The following is a 27,310-nucleotide window of genomic DNA, read 5'->3' as shown; positions in this document are numbered from 1 at the left end:
GTCCCCCCGAGACCCTGGGGAAAGGGCCCTTCCAGATGCAGGCAGCTGGTGACTCAGAGCTGGCACATCCAATCTAGACTGTCTTTTTTTCCCTAAATCTGAATAAACCCTTGAACTCTTTCAGACATATAAATAAGGGGGAGAGGGGTGGAAAATTACTTAGGCTGTGACATACTTTCATACGTACTCTTGGGGCCCAGCTACAGAAAGCCCTAACTCTGCATTCAGGCCAGATAGGAGTCTTAGGTCATCGGACTCTGCTACTGCCCTCATCCCTCTCTCTAGCAGTTCCACACTAGGGTCACCAGTACTTGTTCTGTGTCTGGTTGCAGTGGAGTTAGGACCTGGCCTACTGCAGTCCGCTGACCTGAGTGGTGTATACCCAGGCCCTTTTATTTCTGTAGGAGCCAGACAGTCCAAAAGGAATTTGTTTTTCCAAGTGTTCCTATCTGGTCACATCTGATGCATCTTCAGTGGTTTTGCCCACCCCCAACCCCCCGTTTTGTTTTGTTTTTTACCTATTTCTTTTTTTGAAAAATATGACTTAGAACTTTTTTTTTCTTTATTGATTAAGGTATTACATATGTATGACTTAGAATTTTTTAACTAGAAGCTGTCTGAGATCACATAGCCCAGAATGTCATTTCACAGATGAGGAAACTGAGGCAGGCAGAGGTTGCAAAGCCAATAGTAATAGAGCTGGGACAACCAGCCAGGACTCCCAAGTCTCATCCATGTCGGTTCTCTAAAGAGAGCTCACATTTTACCTTATTGATGGTCTGGATTCTCCCTGCTTCTGCTGCTCCACATTGTAGACATGTGGTTCCAGTTCTCCCCTTCATCACTTTGTGCACCTTGTGCAGAGTTAAGTGCTGGGAGAGGCACTGATGGAAAGTCATAATCCCTGCCTACATCCCCAGAGGCAGCTCACTTCCTATTGAGAAAGACCAATGTGCTCATAAGTTAGAAGACGCTGAGAGGTCTCAGGAATTAACCATTAATTTTTATTAGAATTTGGGAAGTCTCCTTGAAAACCACTTGCTACTGAAGGACTTCATTCTACCTCCCTTTTTTCCTTTTCCTCTTACATGTTCATTGTCTTTTTTTTTTTTAATTAAATCTTTATTGTTCAGATTATTACATTTGTTCCTCTTTTTTCCCCCCCCATAACTCCCCTCCACCCAGTTCCCACCCCACCCTCCTCCCTCACTCCCCACCCACTGTCCTCATCCATAGGTGCACGATTTTTGTCCAGTCTCTTCCCGCATCCTCCTCACCCCTTTCTCCCCCAAGAATAGCCAGTCCATTCCCTTTCTATGCCCCTGATTCTATTATAATCACCAGTTCAGATTACTCACTTGTTTTTCAGATTCACTTGTTGATATGTTCATTGTCTTTTGACCCTCCTAAAGCTGAGCCTTGAAACTGATTGGAATTATGAAATCAGAACTGGTGCTTCAGAAAGCTGGTCAAACAGAGGCAGAGCTGCCTCAAACAGATTGTCAAACTGCAGCGGGAAGGCCGGGGAGGGTTGGGGGGCAGGAGGGAGGGGGGTAAGAGATCAACCGAAGGACTTGTATGCATGCATATAAGTATAACCAATGGACATAAGACACTGGGGGGTAGGGGAGGCCAGGGGATTGTCAAGGGCGGGGGGAAAAAAGGACACATATGTAATACCCTTTGTAATACTTTAAGCAATAAAAAAAGAAGAAAAAAAGAAAGAAAGCTGGTCGAGCCAGGACGAAGCAGGCAGCAACTTGCTGCAGCTGGTTCTTGACACTGCCACCCTGATCCTGGGAAGGCAGAATCTCCTCTCATCGCTGAGTAAGGCCTCCTGCTCGGCTATCCCAGCTCAGCTCACTCTCACTGCCAATTTAAGGGTCTATTCCGTCTGCCCTTCAGTCTCCTTTCTCTTCTCTTTTTATTACTTCTCGCCCTTTCTTTGCCCATCCACTTTTCTCTTTTCAACTTTTGCTCTCCATCTCTGTGCCCCATTGACCCCTAAAGCCAGTCCTTCTGTTGGCCTCGCCAGAGACCTTTGGTGCCTCTGGGGAAGCCTTGTCCTTCTGCTCGAGTTAATTTTGCCACAGACCCAGGGGGCATTTGCTTCATTTTATATTAGGCAGCCATGTGATCTTGAAATTTGTTCTGCATTCATATTTAAATGTATGACTTGATTTTTGTGTGAAGTGTATACTTATACTCTACATTATAAATAGGCTGTGAAATTTTTTCTGGGCTCTTTTCTAGAATGAAATTTTTGGTTCGACGGTGGCATCGAGTCACAAGTTCTGGTTCCATCAATATTAACAGGGATGGACTGAATCCAGGTGAAGTCAAAATAGAATTTTTTTCTCCTGTTTATGATTGTCTAAAATTACTTCGTGTGTAATACCTTCCAAATAATGTTGTTCAAAGACAGAGAGAGCCCTTATAACTCACAGAGCTGGGGACCTTGCTATTTTAAAGAATAGTAATAGCTGATTTTTGTGGAGTACTTAGTCTGCACAAGGCCCTGCTTTTACCATGTGTTCTCCCTGTCCTGTGATGTGGGTGCAGTTACTATTATCACCTCACAGATGAAAAACTGGGGCATGAAGAGCATTGGTCATTTGCCCCAGGTTACCCAGTAGCCAACATCGAACCCTGACAGTTTGGCTCCAGAACCCACGCTCCTTACCACTGCATTTAAGGCTCTGGATCAAGATCAGATTGCTCTTCTCAGCCATATGGACAAGTTATGGTGTGAAGTTCTTACAATTTAGCAATATTCAAACAGGTTTCTGAGTTTACCGATAGGTTATATAGTAATGATTGATAGTTGAAGTTACTTCTCTCTACACCTAGAAAGGGAAACAAACATTAGGGCTTCAACATTTGGCATAAGGAGAGGCATATACAAAGTTACAGACACACAATAGGACTTTGCTATGTATTGCTATGCAGTGGTTCTCAACCTTCCTAATGCTACGACCCTTTAATACAGTTCCTCATGTTGTGGGGACCCCCAATTTCATTGCTACAAATTGAACATAATTAAAGCATAGTGATTAATCACAAAAACAATATGTTAATTATGTATGTGTTTTCCGATAGTCTTAGGCGACCCCTGTGAAAGGGTCGTGACCCACAGGTTAAGAACCACTGCAAGCCACCTGTACATTTTCTCCCAGTAGCTGAGCACCAGAGAAAGAGGAAATATATTTAGTATCCTAAGTAAAGTGTTTTTAAAATATGAATCTAAGCTTAAATTGAAACAGCTGAAATTTGTATAATAATGAGTTCTGTGTTGTAAGTAAATCTTGATTTCTAGCTTTTTCTAATAAAGTCACAGGAATGGCTTGGCTACATTAGTATTTTTTTACCCACAACCTCTTTTCCCCTAAACCCGTGGTCGGCAAACTGCGGCTCACGAGCCACATGCGGCTTTTTGGCCCCTTGAGTGTGGCTCTTCCTAAGCCTTAGGAGTACCCTAATTAAGTTAATAACAATGTACCTACCTATATAGTTTAAGTTTAAAAAATTTGGCTCTCAAAAGAAATTTCAGTCGTTGTACTGTTGATATTTGGCTCTGTTGACTAATGAGTTTGCCGACCACTGCCCTAAACCATACACACTCAGGCACCCTTCACCTCACTCTAACTATAACTAAGTTTTTTAAAAAGAAAACATTTCAATTAAATCATTTATTTTCTTTGAGCTATAGTTCTAGATTAGCAGAATTGCTCGTATTGAAAGGTAAACAAAGTAACATTTCTACTACTGTTTCTCTCCTACAAGAACAATGGAAAATAACTATAAATAGGAGACAGTGTAGTACAGTATAGTAATCTTCTGAGTCTTCATCTGTTTTGTAGAAATTTTTCAAGAGCTTGACATTTCTTTTGAACAAGGTATGTCTGGGATTACTTTAGGTGCTGAAAAGACTGACCTGTTTTATCATTCTCCTGGTGGACTGGAGCTGTACGGAGAGCCGAGACATACTACATACCGCTCAAGAGCAGATCTGGACTACCCTAGGTCTCCTCTTCCATTTCAAAATAGGTAAGAATTTGATAAAACTTGCCTAGAGTAGTTAAATATACTAATACTAATAAAGGGAAGTGTTAGGGCTTTGACTTCTTTGCATTGAAAAAGCTAAATGTATCTTCAGGAATATGTGATTTGCATAATCAAAGGCTCAGAATCAAAAATAGCTTTTAGATTTGTAACTGGTTTCCAAGGGTATAAGAAACATTTGATCAAGTGTTGTTTAGAAAATGCTGTGGGTTAGGCATTGGGAAATGTATTGACTAAAATTGATAGTCTGTAGACACTATGACAAAACCTCTCCAGTCTGCGTGACAAGATGCAGTTAGATAATATACAGCATTTATTGAGGACCTATGTGGCAGGCAGTATACTGGACATTATTGTGATGACTTCATAGTTGCTGATTTGCGTTTATTGAGGCGGTTTTTTCACTTTACAGCTCAAACTCAGAAGTGTGGGAGATACAGATCAGACCATGTACAAGTGGTCTGCCTTTTGAGAGAGGGTGGAGGCTGGTGGGGAAGTTACTTACCTTGTTTCTGGATAATTTGGACTCATGTTTATACTTTGGATCCCATAGGTACCCAGGCCCTCCAGCTGATTTAAATCCTGCTTCCTTAGCATGTTCTCAGCTTCAGAATTATGACCCTGACAGAGCCCTGACAGATTATATCACTCGGCTGGAGGCCCTGCAAAGGCGCCTTGGAACTGTACAGTCAGGTACTCTCAGCTTAGCCATAAATTGGCAGCACCGCACTGGCCAGTATGCTCAGTAGTTAGAGTGTCAGCCCACACATTGAAGGGTCCTGGGTTCCATTCCTAGTCAAGGGCACTGCCTGCATTGCAGGTTCTATCCCTGGTCCTGGTTGGGGTGACTGCGGGGGGGGGGGGGGGGGGGGGGGGAACAACCTATTGATGTGTCTCTCACATCAATGTTTCTCTCTCTCTGGGTGGGAAGATGAGAGGAGCAAACAAGGACTTGAAGCATTTAATGCAGCCATTATTCATAGGAGGATCTTGTGCTTTTATGTTTGCGTAAAACATATCCCATTAAAAAGACTGTAAAAATGACCTTTTATTTCTCTCTGCTCAAAAACACAAAAATGTCATACTTAGTAATTTCCCTGTTCATTGTGGGAAACCCTTTTTCCTGTCACCCTTCACTCCTGATTCAAAGATTTTGAATCATTTTAATTTAATATGCTTTAAGTCAACTTTTATATATATATATTTTTAATATACTATTCCCACAAACTAGATAGGACTAAAAGGTTATTTTGAGTTAATAGTTTATCTTTTCCTATAAAAATCACCTAACGCAAGAAACTTGTATTGTCCTAGCTAGACTGTGGTTTGGTTTGTGCTTTGCATTGAGCATCCAAATTTCACAAGACTCAGATTTTTTTGGTCATGAGTGTATTTATTTACTGTCCACTTGGTGAAAATGAGGTGGAAACAGGTTTCTTTTGTTTGCTTTTATTTTATTGTTCACAGCATTATAGATGTCTCCTATTTTCTCCCTTTTTGACCCCCTCCACCGAACCCCCCGCCCCACCCCCGGCATTCCCTATGTTATTGTCTGTGTCCATAGGTTAAACATTAAGTATTCTTTGGCTAATCTCTTCCTGTCCCAGCCCCATCACTGAGATCTGTTATCCTCCTTATGCCTGGGGAAAAATATTGACTAAAATTGATAGTCTATGGACATTATGAAAAATTGTTGGGAGATAGTGTAGTACAGTACAGTAACCGAACCCCCTCACTGAGATCTGTTATTCTGTTCCATGCATCCGTACCTCTGAACCTATTTTGTTCATCAGTTATTTTCATTAGATTCCACATCTAAGTGAGATCATGTGATACTTGTCTTTCTCTATCTGGCTTATTTCATTTAGCATAATGCTCTTCAGGTCACAAAATGCAAATTTTGAAGTCCCGAAGATTTCTCAAGAGGTGGGAGGTATAGAACATTCAACCTTCAGGGCACTTTAAAGAGGACCTTAACTTTAGTCAGATCTTGATACAGAGCCTGCCACAGTGACTTTTAAATATATATTCAAAATCTCTTCAAGTATGAAGAACTTTTTAGGACTATAAAAAGTATTATTTTTAAATGGAGGATAATAGTAATCTGCCTTTCATAAACTATTTAGTATGGTACAGGTAGCAATCTAATTTGAAATCATTTGCATATTCTGGTTTTCTCTTCTAGGTTCCACTCATTTTCATGGTGGCATGAGAAGATAATCCTTTGAAACATCATGACTCAAAGTGATTTTAAGCAAATTCCCTTTTGTAAACCAATGGTTCTTTTGTGCTTTTGTATTGCGGATATTCAATGGGACCAACATGAACACAGCTTATGATTGTATACAAATCCCAGCCAGTACATGAAAACAAACTGGAATTTGTACATATAAGCATTGTGTATGTATTCATGCACAATAATCGTTCAATTACATGTGTATTTGTGGAATGCTAATTTAAATGGTTAAATTATAAACCTGGTGTATTTATCAAATGGGTGAAAAGATTAAACTTTTGCATATTATGACACTGCTGAATGTGTAGCTTGAGGTGTCCTGCACTTTTCTTATAAGGCTACTGAAGTTACCTGTTTCTGCCTAATATATTTGCTACTGGTGATGATGACAGATATCACTTGTAGAGACCTATTTTTGTATAATGGTAGAAGTTTTGAATTTTATGGGGTATTTTGTCAAGTACTGAAATAAAAATGACTTCACCATTTTAACCACACTGTATTTGAACCCTCTTCATTTTTAACTAAGCCATAGTTCTTGGTGCATGTCTTAGTCCATTCCAGCTGCTCTGATAAAATGCCATAGACTGGGTGCCTTATAAACAACAGAAATTTGTTTTTCACAGTTCTGGAGTCTGGGAAGTCAAAGATCAAGGTACTAACAGATATAGTGACTGGTGAGGCCTGCTTCCTCATTCATAGACTGCCATCTTTTATAAAAAAGAGCAAATAAATAGAGGAAAATACCAATATAGCTTTTTAAAATACCAATATAGCTGTCCATGAGAGATCCCCCATGATACAGTCACCCCACAAATCCCCACTTCTGAATACCAATAAATTGGAGATTGTTTCAACATGAATTTGGGGAGACAAACATCCAGTCTGCGGCAGTGCATATCACCTCATTACTTACTAGAAATATGTAGGACTTGGAGATTCAGAAAGTTGTCCTAATCTTATAGATACCATTGGGATTTTTCTCTCCCTCTATTGAGGAAGAATTTTCCATGTGCCTTTTTTTCAACTTTACATCTATATATACTAGAGGCCTGGTGCACAAAATTCATGTACGGGTGCAGTGCCTAGGCCTAGCTGGTGATCGAAAATCGAAGCACGAGTGTCTGACGTGGAAAGGCAGGTCCCAGCTGACCTCTGGGCCCCCAGGCCCCTGCGCACCCCCCTTTCCCTGAGTCATCGGGCTCCCTCAGCTCCTGGGAGCCGGGTGGCGGCCCTGCCCCCCACCGCCACCGGTTGCCATCTGCTGGGCCATGAGCAGGGCAAATGGGCCCCACTCACACCTGCCTTGACCTGGCGCTGCCCGCTCACCTGCTTCCACCATCCCGCTGCAGTCCCGCTCTTATCAGGGCCTATCAGGACCAGCAGTGCCTCCACTGCCGCCTGCTGCCAGCGCCATGTCGCGTAAGCCCGACATGTTCTGCGCTGCCCCCTGGTGGTCAGCGCAGAACATGGCAGGCATACAATTTTGCATATTAGGCTTTTATTATATAGGATATTTTAAAAGCTATATTGGTATTTTTCTCTATTATTTGCTCTATTAATTTTATTGTTACTTGTGGTCAAAGGTGTACCCTCACAAAGCCATGGCCGCTGAGATGATGCAGCTCTCATTTAACTCAAATAATCTTAAACTTTATTCACCACAAATAGAATGAAAGTGTGTTTCTGCTAAGCCAAATCCATAATGGGAATCTCTCAGAGATATAAAAATGTTTTCTTAATTAAGAGTCCTCCCTGATAACATAGCAACTCACTAAAACAGCAAGAATAAGTACTATTAGGTGCTTATAACCAGATTTTTGTTTTACCATTGGGTAATCTAGGATTTATACCAACACAAACAAGCTATGGAAACAAATTCTACATTCTTGAAGATTTCACAGTACCTAAATTTTTCCAATTAGCAGCTGGGTTCTGATCAAAGTTATAGGAACAACAACTGTATTCTAAAGCAGATATCTGAAGGTAAGGATTGTGGGTAAAACCTTTCATAGTTTGCCATTCAAGGCTGTTTTGCTCTGAGAAAGGAGGAGATGGACAAGTGCTCTGATCATTCTGTTCCCTTCCACTGACCATCAGCCCTCTACGACATTAGGCCTCTGCCATCAACTTGTTAATGCTTACCAACACATAGTCTATGATTAAAAATGAATTTACTAGAGTCTAAAGTAAACTATAAAGGAAACCAATTATATAGTAGTCAAATCTTTTTAAATGTGTGATATAACATGTAAGTTTAAAGACATAAGATCTAGCAGATCTAACAACTACCATAATTTCAAAGTAGTGACGAGAGTAAAAGAACTTTAAGATCTACAACCACTATAATGTGATATGAAAATAACTGTGACTTCTGTTCACAGTCATGGGTACTGCTATTACTAATGTGGTTTGTTGCCTAAATTTGAATACAGTACAAATAAGGATGTAATTTTTTTTCTAATCCAAGTTTGTAGATTCCTGAATTCTACTCACCAAAACACACATGCTTTACAGTTCGTGAATATAGACTATACTATATTTTTCTCAAAGATCATTTTAAACGTGGAAAACTAACAGCAGAGATAGAGTTTATATGAGTCCTCCAGCCTCTTAAACAGAACTTATAGGGTGAAATATTTTGTCCTTATTTAAAAAACAGTAATATGGCCAAATTATAGGCCCCCAGTTAGAATTTGAGTTGATTCTTGAACACAGCCTTCACGTAATATGGCCAATGATCCTACTCTCAAGGACCCAGCTTCATGTTATCCTTATCTTAAAGCCAGAGTTCCCTGATCTCAGATTTTGTATTAAAAACAAAAACAAAAAACAAAAAACACAACTTACTGACCTAAATTAAGTTTTAATAAACAGAACTAGTAACAGAAACATCCCCAAGTAGATTCTGGAGAGGAAGCCAGGAACCACCTTGAGCCAAAGAGAACAAAAATTATCCCTTAGGGACTTTATTTTGGATTTTCACACAGATGTGTGACCATGTAGAACCAGATACAAATTTATCAAGTAAATGAAATATTTAGTAATTAGATCAAGTTAATGCAAGCAGTCTTTAGAATAATTATATTCTTTTTTAGGAAACGTAAATACCATACATCTCCCTCAATTTCCTAAAAGACAGTACTTCCCAAAGACATCTTTTTCTACAACAAAGCTCCATCACTGCTAATTTTCATCATACCAAAACAATAGGATTCTTTTTCATCCAAGGCTTTAAATGTAAGTTTATCCCCTACTTACCTATCCTCACACACCCAAACATTACACAGGAAATGAATAAATAACCTAAGGCTTCCAAGTATCTCATTTGGCTTTTATACTTGCAGATCTAGTCCAAGATTTGAATATCCTGAACTTAACTTACCAAGAGCTAGGTATGCTCTTAAAAAAATACCTGGAAATTGTGTTATTTAGAATCTGCCAATAACCAAGGTCCCCTAAACAACTTTTTACTAAGTAGCTTGATTTCCTTAAATAAAGCATATGTAAGAAATATCCATCATAAAAGTATTAAGAAATGCCTGAAATGCCATTAAATTTTATGGAACCATTCAGTTAAAATATAAAAACCGTTAAGTTGGCTGTCTTTTAAAGTAACACACTCAAAAGAGAGTAAGTTGTTTCATCAACTTCATTCTCTTCAAATGCTTTTGCTGTTTACAGTGATGTTTCAGGTATTCCTTGCAGCATTTTTCATTTTGATCTTCGTTTGTATCGGATAATTGGGTTTTCAGGGGTGTGAATCATGGTTGTATAATTCACAGTGGGAAAATATCCATCAATGAGATCAAATTCATATAAACGAAGCATAGTGGACCAAATTGTCTTGATTTGCACATAAGCAAAATTCTCCCCAATACAACGATGACGCCCTGTAAAAAAAATTTTTCGTTAAGAATCAGTTTAATTCTTTCTCGCTTCTTTTAACCTGGAGTGATGAAATCTGTTTAACTACAGTTTAGGTGAAGGGCAGATATACAGATATAATAAAAAGATGACATTCTTTTCACATAAAATAAGAATATAGCCCTGGCCAGTGTGGCTCAATCGGTTGGAGCATCCTCCCATGCACCGAAGGGTCAAAGGTTTGATTCCCAGTCAAAGCACACGTACTTGTTGAGGCTTCATCACAAGTGAATTTGATTTCCCAGCAGGGGCAGCTTTAGGAGGCAGCCAATCAATGTTTCTTCCTCACATCAATGTTTCTCTCTTTCAGTCTCTTTACCTCTCCCTCTCTCTCTCTAAAGTCAATTAAAAAAATACACATATCCTCAGGTGAGAATTAAAATAATAAAATAAAAAGAATATAAATAGCTAATAAAAATCTCAGGAGATTTTCAACATCTATTTTAGGGGAAACAGCACTAGGGTAATTAATTATATGGCTTTTCCAATCACCTTTTTTGAAACTTAACATCTATCTAGGTTAAATATATGATGGTTTGAAATATATGATGCTAATCTAGTTTGGCAACATACTAGAATATTCTTACCTCCTCTCCCAAGAGAACCCTAGTTAAAAGTCAATATAAACATTCCAAACAAAACTTTATATGCCTTTACAAATGACAGTGGAAGAAAAAGGCTTTTAATAAACCCAAAATAGCAACACATACTGAGATCAAAATATGAAAGGTCATATACTCATAAGAACTGATAAGCTGATTCTAAAATGCATATGAAAATACAAAGGGACCTAGGATACCCAAAGCCATCCTGGAAAAAAACAAGTTGGAGGACTAAACTGACTTCAAATCTGACTTCAATACTACAGGTACAGCAACTGTGATACTATAATCCTATCCTATATAATAAAAGTGTAGTATGCAAGTTGTCCCCTGGACCAGGAGTTGTCCGGGAGTTCAACCAGGAGGTGGGGCTGGGGGGAGGGGGAGGGAGGGAGGCCCCTTACAGCCACACCTGAGTTTGTTAATGAGGTGACTTTTGGAAAGCCCTTCAGGATGGAGGCTGACTGCCAGGGGAACCAACCAAATGATAAAAGAATTGCAACTTTCAGTCCCACCCCCTGACTTCCAGGAGGGAGAGGCTGGAGGTTGCATTAATTCTAAATGACAAATGATTTTAATCAAGTATGCCTTTGTGATGAAGCCTCAATAAAAATCCTTAAAATACAAGGGTGTTAAAAAAAAAAAATACAAGGGTGTTCAGAGAGTTTCCAGGTTGGTGAACACCTGGAGGTGCTGGGAGGTGGCATACCCAGAGGGCATGGAAGCTCTGTGCCCCTTCTCCCATACCTTGCTCTATGCATCTCTTCAATCAGGCTGTTCCTGAGTTGTATCTTTGGTCTAGTTACTCTAGTAAGTAAACTGTTTTCTGGGTTCTGTGAGCCCTTCCAACAAATTATGGGTTGGAACCAGTTAGTCAGGTGACAACTGGACTTGCAATTAATTGTAGCTGAAGTGGGGGGAAAGGGAGCAGTCTTGTGGAACCTAGCCTTTAACCAATGGGGCCTGTACTAACCAACCCCAGGTAGAGAATGTCAGAACTGAACTGAATTATAGGAACTCTATCAGTGTCCGCAGAGAATTGGTATGGGAAAAAATCCCCACACATTTGCAAAAATATCCCTATTAGGAAAGGGAAAGATACTTGTAAATAAAATTCACATGGGTTATTTTTGTTCTGGTAACTTCTGACAACCTGTTATCAGAACAAACATTTCAAATGTAAAATATAATCATCTTACCAGCTCCAAATGGCACATAGGCAAATTTCTCTCCTGATGCTGGATTGTCCTGTAAGTAGCGATCAGGATTAAAATGCAGACGTTCACTCCATGAGTCTTTAAGTCTTTGATTGACAGTGGGAGAAACACACACCTGATGTCCTGGAGGAATGGTATACCCTGCCACAACCTACAAATGAAAGCAAAATATTTCATTAGATTATTTATTTATTTATTTATTTTATTGTTTAAAGTATTACATGTCTCCTTTTCCCCAACTGACTCATTAGATAATTTAAAAATATTCTAGCCCTAACCGGTTTTGCTCAGTGGATAGAGCGTCGGCCTGCGGACTCAAGGGTCCCAGGTTCGATTCCAGTCAGGGGCATGTACCTTGGTTGCGGGCATATCCCCAGTAGGGGGCGTGCAGGAGGCAGCTGATCGATGTTTCTCTCTCATCGATGTTTCTAACTCTATCCCTCTCCTCTCCTCTCTGTGGAAAAATCAATAAAATATATTTAAAACAACCAAATAGATAAATAAAAATATTCTACAAAAAAATCAGGTCATTGTGCAATACAGCATTAATATACATCAGATTTAAAAACTAGCAGGATGATAGGCCAGCAGAAAATTATTTTAACTCAAGATGATTTCCAAATGATCCAAAATTGGACTACAAGTATATACACAAACAGGTCATAATGCCTCAGAGGAAGGGGTGGGATTTCAAGGAGTCTTTCCATAATCTGATTTTTAGACTTTCATATAGTTAGAATTATAAAAATGTTATTTTAAAAATAAGATATATTTCCATTAAAAAAAAACACCCAAATAATTAAAAATGCAGGGAACAGACTAACTCTGCAATTATATGAAAATATTTATGTATTTAGAATATATAAACTTGAAAACTGGCTAGAAGTGATTATTATTCTACTTTTTTAATTTAAAAAATTCTCTTTCTGGAAATCATCTCTTTGGTAAATTAAAAATTGAAGACATATAAGGGGATATCTAACCAAGAGCCTCACCTGAGGAGTTTTGGCCATTCTCATCATAGTCATTATAGGAGGTCGAAGTCTTAACGTTTCTTTTATACAGCGATCAAGTAAATTTAGATCCTTAAGCTGAAAAGAAAAAGCATTTCCTGAATTTTACAAATATTTAACATACTTCAACAGTATTTTAACTTAAATATTATTTTATAAATTAAAATTTATTTTATTTAGTTAAGTTTAAGTTAAAATTATTTTTTTCTGGGTTATTTCAAGGGCACAGGGAAAATGGAGAGTAACTGCTAACGTGTACTGGCTTTCTTTTGGAAGTGATGTAAATGTTCTAAAATTGTGATTTTACAACTATGAGTATATTTTAAAAACCAGTAAATTATATATTTTAAATGAATAGATTTTATAGTATGTGAATTATATATAAATTAAGCATTATATATAAATCAGAAATGAAAGAGGAGACCTTACAAGAATTATAAGAGAATACTATAACAATTGTATGCCATCAGATTAGGTGATCTAGATAAAATGGATGTATTCCTAGAAAGACACAAACTACCAAAACTGATTCAAAAAGAAACAGGACATATGAATAAACCTGCAACAAAGAGATTGAATAAGAATCAAAAAACTTACAACAAAGAAAAGCACATACAGGGCTTCTCTGGTGAAATCTATTAGACATGTAAGAAAGAATTACCACCAACCCTTCATAAACTCTTCAAAAAATAAGAGAACATTTCCAAACTCATTCTATGAGATGTGTATTACTGACAGCAAATCTATCAAAGACATCATATTAAAACTACAGATCAATATCCCACATAAACACAGAAGCAAAAATCCTCAACAAAATATTAGCAAACCAAATCTAACATTAGGACATTTCTGGGAAATTTTCAAAAAACAAAAGACAGTAAGCAAATTAATCTATAGTACACAGAAACTCTCAAATTGTCCCCTTTATTTTTTATATTCTATTTTTAAAAAACTCTTTTCATCTATCCCCACCCCATCTTCTTTAATAACCATCACTTGCTCTCTGTATCTATGGGTCTGGTTTTTTAGTTGTTAATTCATTTGTTTTTGTAGATTCTACATATAAGTGAAATTATATGGTATTTGTCTTTCTCTGGCTTATTTCACTGAGCACAATACCCTCTCGGTTCATCAAATACCCTCTTGTCACAAATGGCAATATTTCACTCTTTTTTTTTTTTTTGCTGAGTATTATTCCATTGTATGTGCATGCTACATCTTCTTTAGCCATTTATCTATTGATAGACACCTAAGTTGCTTCCATATGCTGGCTACTATAAATAATGCTACAGTGAAAATAGAGGTGCCCATATCTTTTCGAATTAGTGTTTTTGTTTTCTTCTGATAAATACTTAGAAGTAATATTGCTGAGTCCTATGACAGTTCTACTTTTAAATTTTTAAGGAATCTCCATACTGTTTTTCAAAATGGCTATACCAATTACTTAGGATGTTATTTCAAAAATTTAGATTATTAACCCTTTATTGAATGTATCACCTGCAAGTATCTTCGGCCATTCAGTAGGTTGTCTTTTTGTTTTATTGATGTTTCCTTAACTGTGCAAAATCTTTTTAGTTTAATGTACCATGTTTATTTTTGCTTTTGTTACTTAAATTGTCCCCTTTAAAAGTTAACCACCAATATTCAAATAAGGCAGCAATAAAAATAACGATCCAACAAACCTGGTCATAAGTTAAAGGAGGCAGATTTTCTCCACAGACTGCTTTCTGTTCTAAATAACATTTTTCTTGAAGTGTCTTGTCTCTGGCCAAAAAGAAGCCCATCCAGGCACTAGTAGTTGAGGATGTGTGCTGCCCTGCCAAGAGCAGTCCAATGAGCATGCCTGCTACTTCGTCATCCGTCAAAGGATGCCCATCCCTACAGAATGAACCACACACACAAATATAACATTTTGGCAGACACATTTCACACCTCAACCTTTAAAAAAAGAGTTATAATGAAAAAATTTGTCAGGTATAATGGTTTCTTGTATTTGTGCATCAGAAGTCAGAATTTTATCTATTAGTGAAAAGAGAAAGACCAATAGAAAATATGATTTTGATTATGAACACTTAACTGCAATTTCCTACCAAACTTAATCTTGCGTAATCTCTGGGATGCCAATAAGGCATGGGATCCCAGTAATTTATGTCTCATCCATAAACTACAAATGTCAGCCCCAGCCGGTTTGGCTCAGTGGATAAGAGCATCGGCCTGCAGACTGAAGGGTCCCGGGTTCAATTACGGTCAAGGGCACATGCCCAGGTTGCAGGCTCAATCCCCGGTAGAGGGTGTGCAGGAGACAACTGATCCATGATTTCTCTCCCATCATTGACATTCCTATCTCTATCTCCCTCTCCCTTCCTCTCTGAAATCAACACAAATATATTTAACACATTGTTTGTGGGTAGTTTTTATCGTGCGCTAACAGGTGGCGCGGGTCATTTTTGCTAATTTTTTGCGCAAATGGCAACGTTCAGTAAAATTATGATAACTTTAGTTTACGTATTTATACGTTACCCGCATTCTACCGCTAGTCTATAAAAAACGTATTAATATGTGTCCCGCGCTCTACTACACTGGTAGAACGTATAAATACGTTTCCCGCATACAATGTGTTAAAAAAAAAAACAACAAACTACAAAAGTCATAGTTACTAATTTTGCAGCATCATGACTTTTTTAAAAAGTGTATTTTTTTACTGATTTCAGAGGAAGGGATGGGGGGAGAGAGAGAGAAACATCAATGATGAGAGAGAATCATGGGTCGGCTGCCTCCTGCATGGCCCCCACTGGGGATCGAAACCCCACAACTCAGGCATGTGCTGTGACCTCCTGGTTCATAGGTTGACGCTCAACCACTGGGCCATATGAGTCAGGCAGCATCATGGAGACATATTATTTAAGTATGTTTTAATGTGTAATCTCCTGCTTCAGCTTAATATATGATCTAAACAGCTCTTACTTGTAAGTAGAATCTAATAAAGTTTGGAGAATGTCATCAATTTTTTCTTCTGACTGTCTGCGTTTCTGGATTGCCTTATAAAAAATACTCTTGATCTCTCGATGAGCTCTGTCTCTGCGTCTGTAATTCAAAGATGAAAATAACTTCAAACAATAAAGCAATACTTTCTGGCAAATTCCTTTTGAAAATAACCAGGACCTAGCTTAAAGAAACTTTAGCTTTAATGACTCTAAAATATCTGATAAAACTCAGAAACAAGGAGAAAAAAGACATCACAAAAATCATATAGTTTTAGGAATTTCTAGGGTCACTCAGAGCAAAAAGTATGTTATCCTATACATAAAAGCCCAGCAACTGAACGGCGGAATGACCGGAACAACCGGTCAACCAGTCGCTATGACACGCACTGAGCACCAGGGGCAGATGCTCAACACAGGAGCTGCCCCCTGGTGGTCAGTGCGCGTCATAGTGACAAGTCGACTGGACATTCGGTCACTTAGGCTTTTATATATATAGAGACCCAGTGCAAGGATTCGTGCACCAGTAGGGTCCCTCGGCCTGGCCTGCACCCTCTCGCAATCTGGGACTACTCAGGGGATGTGAGAGAGACAGTTTCAGCCCAATCCCCGCAGGGCAGGCCAAGGGCCTCTAGTATGCATATGCATATAAAATCTTTCGTTAACCTTTTCCCACCCTCTCCCCTCTCTCTGAGATTCATCAGTCTGTTCCATGTATCCATGCCTGTTGTTTTTGCTACTGCATTGAGTGTCTGGCCCCTGGTGGTCAGTGTGCATCATAGTTAATGGCTGGTCACTTAGGCTTTTATATATATAGATTATTGACTATATTCCCTATGCTGTACTGTATATCCTGTGACTATTTTGTAACTGCCAATTTGTACTTCAATTTGTTTAATGTTTACCTTTGTTAACACTACAGTAATTATACAAAGTTAAATCCCCCCAGGTGTTTCTTTATCCATACCTGAAACTAGGCAAAGGGAGCCAACCTGGCAACAGCCAGGCTGCATGGCTAAAACCTCCATCCAAATCTGCATACAGCTGTGCCACCTTCTCATTGAGTTGACTTCTGATTTCCTTTCCATGTAAACAATGGCTAGCTGTTAAAATTATGAGCTCAGAAAGAGCTTCAAACAAATCTGGAGAGAAAAAGGTCATTCCCATTAATATTACCAAAACTGCTTTTGAAATGTTGTTTTATTAGAGATATAAAATTGTGAAGGAAAAGTGAGAATAAAAACTCAAAAACCAACAAGGTCCTATTCATACCATCAAAAAAGCTTGTAGACAGCTTTGTGACTACCTTACCAGCAAAACAAAGAGAGGCAAGAAACCAAAAGATGGAAAGCACCCCCCACCCCCCCCAGCCAAAATCAATGCCACAAAGGCATATCTCCAAACCTCACTCATGAGCCCTTCACCTTGAAAAGATAAAACTGAGTATGGCTGTCTCAGTTCAAGGTCACAGTATAACAAAAGCAGCAAAAAGATTATTTAGTGCATATGACAACAATAAAGAGGCGCTTCCAAAGAACAGCAGTCCTAAAACTGAAGTATGGATTATTTCCCAGGTCAAAAGTGGGAAGAGCAGAGCTAAACATTGGAGTCTTGACCACATACATATGAGAAATTTTAACTAATCATCAATTCATACAGCTCAACACAGGACAGATTCATCAGGCAAGCATTATTTGAATGACCCTTAAGTCATAAAAATTACCCAATCAATGCCATGTTCTTTAATTCCATGTTCACCACATGAAATTCCAATTATCATCTGGCTTTCCAGTTAGATTTTCCAAGAAAGAGAAGTTCAGGAAACATTCTGGTGTTCTTGGTGCTGTAATTATGTCTCACTTGTATTTAAGCTAGCATTCTTGTATAAATCCGCTTCTTGTAGAGTTAGAAATATATCACATCAACTTCAGGTGTATTATTTTTTTTTAAATCAAGTTCCTGGACCTTTTATAAAGAACTGAATACCAGACCCAGAACATGGTAACCTACACAGAGGTCTTACTGCCCCACAGGCAGACGTTGCTTCCAGCCATGACTATGACAATTGTCTCTGGAGGAAACACTGCAGCCCAATATAAAGACTGGGTTCCCAGAAATATCCAAACCATTCAGTACATTATATAATGCAAGGATGTATATAATACATTCTAAAAGATTTTTATTGGAAAAGGCTAAAATCAAACTTTTGGTAAAGTAAGCTTATGTACTTAAATTTATTTTTATATAGAATATATCATTCCCATACAATAATAGATAAATAAGGTATTAAATATATAATTAAGTCATTTGGACTTTTACTTGCACATTGGGAGTAAAAAAATTTATCTTAAAATGAACTTACAAAAGTTTTACATTGTTTATTTCAAAATCAAATCATGGCCCTAACTGGTTTGGCTCAGTGGATAGAGTGTCGGCCTGCGGACTCAAGGGTCCCAGGTTCCATTCCAGTCAAGGGCATGTACCTTGGTTGCAGGCACATCCCCAGTAGGGGCTGTGCAGGAGGCAGCTGATCGATGTTTCTCTCTCATCGATGTTCCTAACTCTCTATCCCTCTCCTTTCCTCTCTGTAAAAAATCAATAAAATATATTTTTAAAAAATAATCTAATCATGAACCATTTTTATATTATTTGTATAAATGAACTGAATGATATACATGTTCATTAACCCATTTTAAGGTTTTGCTAGTGAGCAGCAATAATCACTTCCTCTCAGGCTGTTTAACTCCATGGTAATCATAGTATGTTCTTTCCATGAAATCTAAGGTGGTTTTACATTATGTTGTAGTTTGTTTTTTATATACACACACGTATTCTTACATTCCTATTTATAGAAAAGTAGAAATATTAGGACAAATGCAAAACCAAAGTATTTTCCTTACTTTTTTCTCCACTTTCTCCCCAACTCTGAAAATATTCCTTTGTTTCATTTTCAATTATAGAAACATGCTGTCTAAAGTGTGCTATGTTAAGGCCACTTTTTAACATTTTCTTCTGCTCCAAGAAAACCTTAAAAAAATTAGAAGTACACAGCATTAAAGCACAATTTTGTTTTATCACAAGATCCATTTGCGTTATAACTCTGTAACACTCAAAGAAAATAACCTTCTGAAAAATTAAAAATAAAAATAGTAAAAGGATTTTTTTTAAATCACACTAGATGTAAGAAACTTAGAACACTTATGCATCTATCTGAAGTAACCTAGAAGACCTGTTATGCAGGCCCTAGCCAAATGATAAGTTAGGTATCCCAACTCCTGTCATTCCTATATACCCTTTTCCCACAGTTAACTCTAGGGTTCCCTCTTCCTATTCTGTTATCTTCTAGTCTTCCAACTCAACCCAGATGTCAACGCAACCTCCCGAAGGTCCAATATGCTTCGATATTTTTATGTTCCTTCACATATTCTCCTTTTCTATGCCCCACTGACACTATTTTCCAGAAGTTTAATTAGAATATAATGTAGTTTTAATAAATTCACACTAAAACAACTAATAGTTTTAAATCTTTAGGATATTTCTATTTTAAGAATCTGATAAGCTGTGTGAAAAAAATGGATATATCTAACCAGCGTTTTTCTAGGGATCTTGTGTTTGGCCTCGGAGAGCCATTCATCCCCCCACCTACTGCATCCCCAGAAACAGCACTTAATGTTAACTCTCTTAACTACTAGTGGCTAGGGTGTTGGGTAATGTATGATACATTCACAGTCCGAGACCACAACAAGCAACTGAACCAATTATCTCTTTTGTGTTTTACATCAAGTTGCAGCACTTTAATATTTGACTTTAGCGGGGAAAAGAAATCACATAAACTTCTAAAGTCAAGGATCTCTAGCTCAAAAGAGCCCTCCTGCTAGAATTTCAGGCAGGAGTGGGAAGGTAGGAGACCCTCCAACAAAATAATGGGATTTTCTTGTTACCCTCTCAAATCAACTCCCAAGCTAAGTCATCATTGATTGTATGTCTTTGTATAGGACACCCTTTAAAATTGCTTGGCCCATGCCAGCCACTATAAAACAAAACACCCATTGTTTGTCAGTTATTCATGGCTTTCCTTCTATTAAATCTCATGATTCTCAAGTTTTTGAACCAAGGAATAAACTGTTTCTACATTTGAAATGTATATACTATTACACTACTAGTTATAACTACTATAGTATAGATTTATCTTTCTTGAAGATAACAGTGTCACCTACTGGATTAGGCACATCATATGCAACTCCCTTTCCAAACACAGGTGTTGTCAGACGGCTGTAGACATCTTCTGCATTCAGGTCTTCATTTTTACTATTAAAAAGCAGTGCAGCAGCATCACTCCCCAGAAGGTAAGTAAATGTCTTGCCCACCATTGTGAAACTAAACACAGGTCCATACTAAAGAGAAAAAAGTACCCATATTGATGTTACCAAAAGATACACAGCATGAAGACACTAATTTCTTAAATCATAAAACAGTAACTGTTGAAAATAAAATCATTTATAAACCTTAATGCAATTCTTCCCCAGTCTTTCTCCAAATTTATAATTATGCTCATCCAGTTGCAAATGAAAATAAAAATTTTTATTCTGCTTTTTTCAGTTTATATTGAAAATATTTTCTATCTTACACACAGATATCATAATGTTAGTAATTAACTATTCTTTTCATTATTACACACGGATGATGTGTCCATTTTTTACTTATATACAATTCCACAATGAGTATCTTTGAGAACATAGATTTTTTTTCCCCATTGGTTAAAGACAAATTTACAAGAGTAGCTAAAGGATATGACCTTTCCTACAGTACCTGCTATATGAAGATGCCAAAATTTTAGTAGTTTTACCACTATCTCACCAACAACGTGCTTCAGCTTCCCTTATCTATAAAATGGGAATAATAGCACCTACTTCATAGAACTGTTGTCAAGATTAAATAAATTAACATAAATATGTTAGAGAATATTATATATATTAGACTTTACTAACTAGAGTATATATACATGTACATATGTGATATGTATGTGTTATATGTACATTTTATCTATTAGAGAAAAATATATTAGAATGGCTTGGCCATAATAAAAATTATATAAATATTTTATTTTTATTATTATTATTATTATTACTCTACTACTACTAAAAGTATAGACTTGGAAATCAAACCACATGTAAATCCTAGCTTGGCCACATTCTGCCATTTAAAAGTTTGAAAAGCACTAATTTCTTTTTCTCTAATCATCTGGAAGACTTACCTTCTCATATGCATTTTCCAGGAATTCAATTGGACTTTTCCCAAATGCTATGGCATGCCCAAGGAATGGAATTGGAGAGAAAATGTATGGTGGACTTTTCTGCAAGAGAAACAAAAAACTTCCAGTTCACATTTTAAGAGAGAAATCCAGTTCAGTTTCATAACCAAACAAATGAAATTTGCTATTAGTACTAAAAAGTTACCAAAAAATGAAGCATCAAAAGTAATAAAGAACAGCTAAAATGTAAATATCTTAGGAATATCCATAGTAACATGAATAGAAACTCAACACATGGTGTAGGCTATGTCACTACACAAACACAAAGGCATTGCAATTATAAATGCTGAACACTGTCCAGAATATATCCAATACTATTACTGGTGGCTCTAGGCAACTTTCTTAATCATGAGTGGAAAACAAAAAAAAACAAAAAAAAAACACTGGAAAAGTCAAACTTAGAGTCTTCACCACTTACTCCCATGACCACTCAAAATTTTAGTCCCAGAATCTTGCCTAAAGAAGATAGAGAAAAAGACAAATAGTAACTTGAGGTACAGAAATACAGGAAATGTTTAAAAAGTGACATTTTATCAGTAAAGAGAACACATCTCATGCTTTTCTCACTGCAAATGAGCTAGATCCACTAATTCTAAAAGAGAGAGTAGATCCACTGTAGCAGGAACTCTTGGGCATCCTATCTAATAAAAGAGAAACATGGTAATTGGCGTACGACCGCTACCCTTCCCATTGGCTAATCAGGGCAATATGCAAATTAACTGTCAGCCAAGATGGCAGCCAGCAGCCAGGCAGCTGGAAAATAACATGAGGCTTGCTTGCTTCAGTGACGGAGGACTCCAACGTTCCCTGCCTGCCGCCGCAGGCCTCTGAGCTGCAAGCAACTCTGTAACAAACACAGAAGCTAAACAAAACCCCAGAAACCTGCCGGGCTTCAGCCAGCAGGATCGCAACATTGTAAGCAAAGGCCAGAAACCTACTTTTAGCAGCGGAGGCCTAAGAGCTGGAGCCAAGCCTCAAAGCTAAAGCTGGCCCAGAATAAAAAAAAAAAAAAGAAAAAAAGGAGCGGTTGGGAGCTTCAGTCACTCCCAGCCTAAAAACAGCCCTCACCTCCTCACCCAGACTGGCCAGGCACCCCAGTGGGGACCCCCACCCTGAAGGGTGTGTGACCAGCTGCAAACAGTCATCATCCCCTCACCCAGGCTGGCCAGGCACCCCAGTGGGGACCTCCACCCTGAAGGGTGTGTGACCAGCTGCAAACAGCCATCATCCCCTCACCCAGGCTGGCCAGGCACCCCAGTGGGGACCCCCACCCTGATCCAGGACACCCTTCAGGGCAAACCAGCCGGCACCCACCCGTGCACCAGGCCTCTATCCTATATAGTAAAAGGGTAATATTCCTCCCAGCACCGGGATCAGTGGAGCTGAGAGGCCTCCGGCACCGGGATCAGCTTGACAGGGGGCAGTGCCCAAACCCCCTGATCGCCCTGCGGCTCTGTGTGTGACAGGGTGCGGCACCCCAAACCCCTGATCGGCCCTGCTCTGTGTGTGACAGGGTGCGGTACCCCCCCCCCCCACGGGCCCTGCTCTGTGTGATGGGGTAGAGCCAGAACCTCCCCATCGGCCCTGCCCTGAGTGTGAGAGTGGCAGCACCCCAACCCCCTGATCGGCCCTGCTCTGTGGGTGATAGAGGGCGGCGCCCCAACCCCCTGATGGGCCCTGCTCTGTGCGTGACAGGGGGCTGCGCCCCAACCCCCTGATTGGCCCTGCTCTGTGCGTGACAGGGTACAGAGCCCCAACCCCCCTGATGGGCCCTGCTCTGTGAGTGACAGGGGGAAATGCCCCAACCCCCTGATTGGCCCTGCTCTGTGCATGACGGGGTGGCGCCGCAACCTCCCCATCGACCCTGCCTTGAGTGTGACAGGGGATGGGGCCCCAACCCCCCAATCGGCCCTACCCTGAGCGTGACTGAGAGTGGAATCACAACCTCCCAATCGCCCTGCTCTGTGTATGACGGGGCGGCGCCCCAACTCCCCAATCGGCCCTGCTCTGAGCCCAACTAGGGGCTGCACCTAGGGATTGGGCCTGCCCTCTGCCACCCGGCAGCAGGCCTAAGCCAGCAGGGCGTTACCTCCCAAGGGGTCCCAGACTGCGAGAGGGCACAGGCCGGGCTGAGGGACCCCCCTCCCCACCGAGTGCACAAATTTTTGTGCACCGGGCCTCTAGTCCTATATAATAAAACCCTAATATGCTAATCAACCAAACGTAGAACGACCAGTCACTATGACGCTCACTGACCACCAGGGGGCAGACGCTCAAAGCAGGAGCTGCCCCCTGGTGATCAGTGGGTTTTCACAGGGGGAGCGCGCTCAGCCAGAAGCCGGCTGGAGGCAGGGAGTGGACCTAAGCCGGCAGGCGGACATCCCCCAAGGGGTCCTGGACTGCAAGAGGGCACAGACACGACTGTCATGCACGGAGCCTCTAGTTCACTATAAAAGGTACTTTAGATGACCTCAAATGAGACTTGCAGATTACAACATTAAGTCTCCTAGAAATCAAACTTGCAACTGAAAAGACTCCTCAGAGAGTTGGTGGTCTCAAATAGTAAGGCGCACTCCAAACTCACTCTTTGGATAATAGTAACAACCATCTTAAATACTAAAGCTACAAGCATGTTGCAGCACAGCTGGTGTAACTCAGCGGGGAGCAATGAGCCAGGAACCAAGAGGCCACCAGTTCAATTAGATTCCAGGTCAGGGCATATGCTCAGGTTGTGGGCTTGGTCCCCTGTGGGGAGTGTGCAGGAGGCAACTAATCGATGATGTTTCCCTCTCATCTATGTTTCTCTCTCTCTATCCCACTCCCTTCCTCTCTCTCTAAAATATCAATTAAATATATTTTTTAAACGGGTAAAGTTAAAAAAAATAAAATAAAACTAACGCCACTTATCCTTCCAAAGACAAATACCACTTCTTAAAAAAACCCCATGTGAAGGAAAAATAAAAATACTAACTGCCTCATGCCTGTTACAGTTCAAACAAAAATTATTTCTAAAACGACTTGGTCAATAGTTTTTGCCTTCCATTGTCAGGAACAGGGCAGCTACTAGTTGTTGGTTGGTTAAGGATAAAGCCACGAAATTAGATTAAATGCTTTTATCAGCATCGTAGGAAGGTCCCTGCACCACAGCACTCCAGTCACTCATTCTACCAAAATGCACACACTTGTCTTTCAAAACTGATTTAAGTCGCCATCAGGGGCAATGCCACAGCCCACAGGACACCGAGCCACACAGCCACACCAGTGCAGTCCCCAGGATGACGGCCACCAGGGCCACCGCTGCCAACAGCATCGCCATCAGGGTCCCTATCAGACCCGAAACACCCGACCAGGGCACTCAGCGCCCCAGCCATGGCCTCCGCCTTCAATACCGACTCGGCCAGTGGGGCTACGGGTACCGCCACCAGCACAGAACCACTGTGATCACAAACGCGGCAAGCACGACCCCGGCCAGGGCCAGGCACGTGGCCACCGTCAGTGTCAGGACCATCAGCCCCAAGGCCCGCAAGGCCAGGGCAGGCGGCCACCCCGGGGTCCCCTTCGCACCTGACTCCCGGTGCGCCCGCCGCCCCGGACACCCGATCCCTTGCGGGCCGCCGCCAACGCCCAGACGAGCGCAGGTCGCCGCCCCCGCTAGCCCTTCCGCCACCTGAGTCGCCACACCCCCCGACCCGGACCCCTGGGGGTGCACGTACCGCCCCGGCCGGCAGTGGGGCGAGGTGGCCGGTGGCAAGGCGGAGCAGGTAGACCAGGCTGAGCGTGAAGGCGCAAGCGATCAGTAGCATGGATAGAAGGTGGCCGCCCGTCACCTTCTCCATCGCCTGCCCCAGCACCGACCCGCCCGCCTGCAGTAAGCCCAGCAACGCCATCCCGGCCGCCGCCGCCGCTTTGGTTGTCCGGAGCCGCTGGAGACCGAAGTCGGCGCCGCTCCTCCGAATTTACGGGGCAAGAGGCGCGGGCAGATGGACGTCGGGAGGCGGCCCGGGCCCCCAGATCTTCTAATAAACCCGGAGCCACCCCCTACTCCCGGCTCCCGCGCGCACCACCCGGTGCGTCACAGAACGGGGCGGGGCCTGCCGCTGGCCACGCCCCCGAGCGCGGACTCTATAACGCCGCGGTCTCCTTACGCCTGGAGAGACCACCTGAAGAAGCGGGCTGCATCGACGACGCAGGTGGCACAGAGGAAGAATAGGCCATGAGCTTAGAGGGGACGACGCGCTGGGAGTTGCGGGACACCCCAACCTGTGTGCCCCCCCAACCTGTGTGCCCTGGAGGCGGGGCGCCAGGACACGATGGTCCGGCCGGGCGAGGGCGGAGGGATCTGAGCGCGAGGGCGGAGGGATCTCAGCCAGGCTTGCGCTGGGGCGGCCGGCGGCGGCGCCGCGCTCTGCGATTGCACCGCGCGCCTGAGGTGATCTCGGGCTATGTGGCGTCAGCTGGGCCGGCGGCTTGGCACCGCCCCCGCCGGGGCGCGCGGTCCCGCCTCCGTGAGCCCGCTCCGCAGTCACGTCCCGGGGACCCGGTGAGGCCACCCACGCAGACGGTAAAGGACATTGTGAAAGAGGCGCGCTACGCCCTGCAGGTGGGACGGTGAGGGCAGCCCCGCCTCACCCCAGTCGAAGCAAGTCTGACAGGTGTTAGCGTCCTGCCAGGAAGGGAGCGAGTCTTGGTTGTTAGATGTGCTGGGTTGTTAGACGGAAACAGGTTTCCAAAATAAAGTTTTACGTTTTAGGCTGTCGTGACCTATTTGAGCCAACAAGTCCCACTTAGTTCTGGCCGTTTAGCGGCAGTTCAGTCGTGCTTCACAGTGAAGGGGCTTTCGTTCATTCCCGCTGTAAAAAACCTCCATTTAGGACAGCGGTTCTCAACCTGTGGGTCGCGACCCCTTTGGGGGTCGAACGACCCTTTCACAGGGGTCGCCTAAGGCCATCAGAAAACACAGATATAATTGCATATTGTTTTTGTGATTAATCACTATGCTTTGATTATGTTCAATTTGTAACAATGAAAATACATCCTGCATATCAAGATATTTACATGATTCATAACAGTAGCAACATTACAGTTATGAAGTAGCAACGAAAATAATTTTATGGTTGGGGGTCACCACCACATGAGGAGCTGTATTAAAAGGGTCGCGGCATTGGGAAGGTTGAGAACCACTGCTTTAGGAGAGCCCCAGTCCCTCCCACAGAGATTATTTCCCCCGAGGACCCAGAGCCCACCTACACCCACACCTCAGGAGGGCAGTTTACAGGGCACAATTAGGCAGAACATTTCTCTAGAGTCTCTGTCAGAGGCAGGTGAGCAAAGCTGCCCCATTTGACACCCCAAGTGTAGACCCCTCAAGGCTCTACCCCAGTGTGAAATGGAATGTACATCGTCATTTCTGCTGTAGTTTTCTGGTAACTTAGTGGACCAAACACACACACACACGACAAACATTTTCTCAGCTCTGGTCCAAGTAAAAGCAGAGAAACATTTTCCAAAATGCAGCTGAATTCATACAGATCTCCCTGCCCTTAACAGAGGTGGCACGGTACAGGATTATGCAGCGGTTCTCAACCTGTGGGTCGCGACCCCTTTGGCGGCCGAACGACCCTTTCACAGGGGTCGCCTAAGACCATCCTGCATATCAGATATTTGCATTACGATTCATAACAGTAGCAACATTACAGTTATGAAGTAGCAACGAAAATAATTTTATGGTCGGGTCACAACATGAGGAACTGTATGTAAAGGGCCAGAAGGTTGAGAACCACTGATAGAGAGGCGTGGTTTCCCATTGTGCCTCCACTGGGTTTCAGACCATGCCAACGAGAACATCTTTACAATAAGAGGTCACAGCAAGTAATCACTCTCTGTGTTTCCTTTGTTATTTTCCTGTGGTTTCATATCCAGGAACCATTGCCTAACCCAGGGTCATAAAGAATTAGGCCTGTG

The 27,310-nt window shown here is 41.3% G+C and overlaps 2 protein-coding genes across 15 annotated transcripts in view; one reads left to right on the top strand and one right to left on the bottom strand.

Moving 5' to 3' along the window:
- AKAP9 (A-kinase anchoring protein 9) overlaps window positions 1-6,795 on the top strand; it is a 126,966-nt gene extending 120,171 nt beyond the window's left edge. For 12 of the 14 annotated variants that reach the window (XM_036328235.1, XM_036328238.1, XM_036328234.1 and 9 more), the window contains 4 exons: window positions 2,254-2,333; window positions 3,918-4,047; window positions 4,616-4,755; window positions 6,248-6,795. In XM_036328235.1, the coding sequence (XP_036184128.1) occupies window positions 2,254-2,333; window positions 3,918-4,047; window positions 4,616-4,755; window positions 6,248-6,282 (385 nt within the window). In that variant the 3' untranslated portion in view covers window positions 6,283-6,795. Of the gene's footprint in view, window positions 1-2,253; window positions 2,334-3,917; window positions 4,048-4,615; window positions 4,756-6,247 lie in introns of those variants that run through there. The other 2 variants (XM_036328237.1, XR_004970913.1) reach the window with 2 other exon arrangements.
- A 2,349-nt stretch (window positions 6,796-9,144) lies between these two features.
- LOC118666242 (lanosterol 14-alpha demethylase) lies at window positions 9,145-25,414 on the bottom strand. Its single transcript, XM_036328245.1, has 10 exons — window positions 25,063-25,414; window positions 21,293-21,391; window positions 20,256-20,432; window positions 18,939-19,065; window positions 17,006-17,180; window positions 16,022-16,141; window positions 14,740-14,935; window positions 13,040-13,135; window positions 12,027-12,195; window positions 9,145-10,191 (listed from the first exon to the last, which is right to left on the bottom strand). Exons 1-10 carry the CDS (start codon window positions 25,234-25,236, stop codon window positions 10,013-10,015), a joined length of 1,512 nt encoding a protein of 503 aa, XP_036184138.1. The 5' UTR covers window positions 25,237-25,414; the 3' UTR covers window positions 9,145-10,012.
- Between the last annotated feature and the right edge of the window lie 1,896 nt (window positions 25,415-27,310).

The sequence above is a fragment of the Myotis myotis genome, unplaced genomic scaffold (genome assembly GCF_014108235.1).
Source record: "Myotis myotis isolate mMyoMyo1 unplaced genomic scaffold, mMyoMyo1.p scaffold_m19_p_11, whole genome shotgun sequence".
Taxonomy (NCBI): domain Eukaryota; kingdom Metazoa; phylum Chordata; class Mammalia; order Chiroptera; family Vespertilionidae; genus Myotis; species Myotis myotis.
Note: the sequence above shows the minus strand (reverse complement) of the source record. Positions and strands in the feature narration are given on the sequence as shown.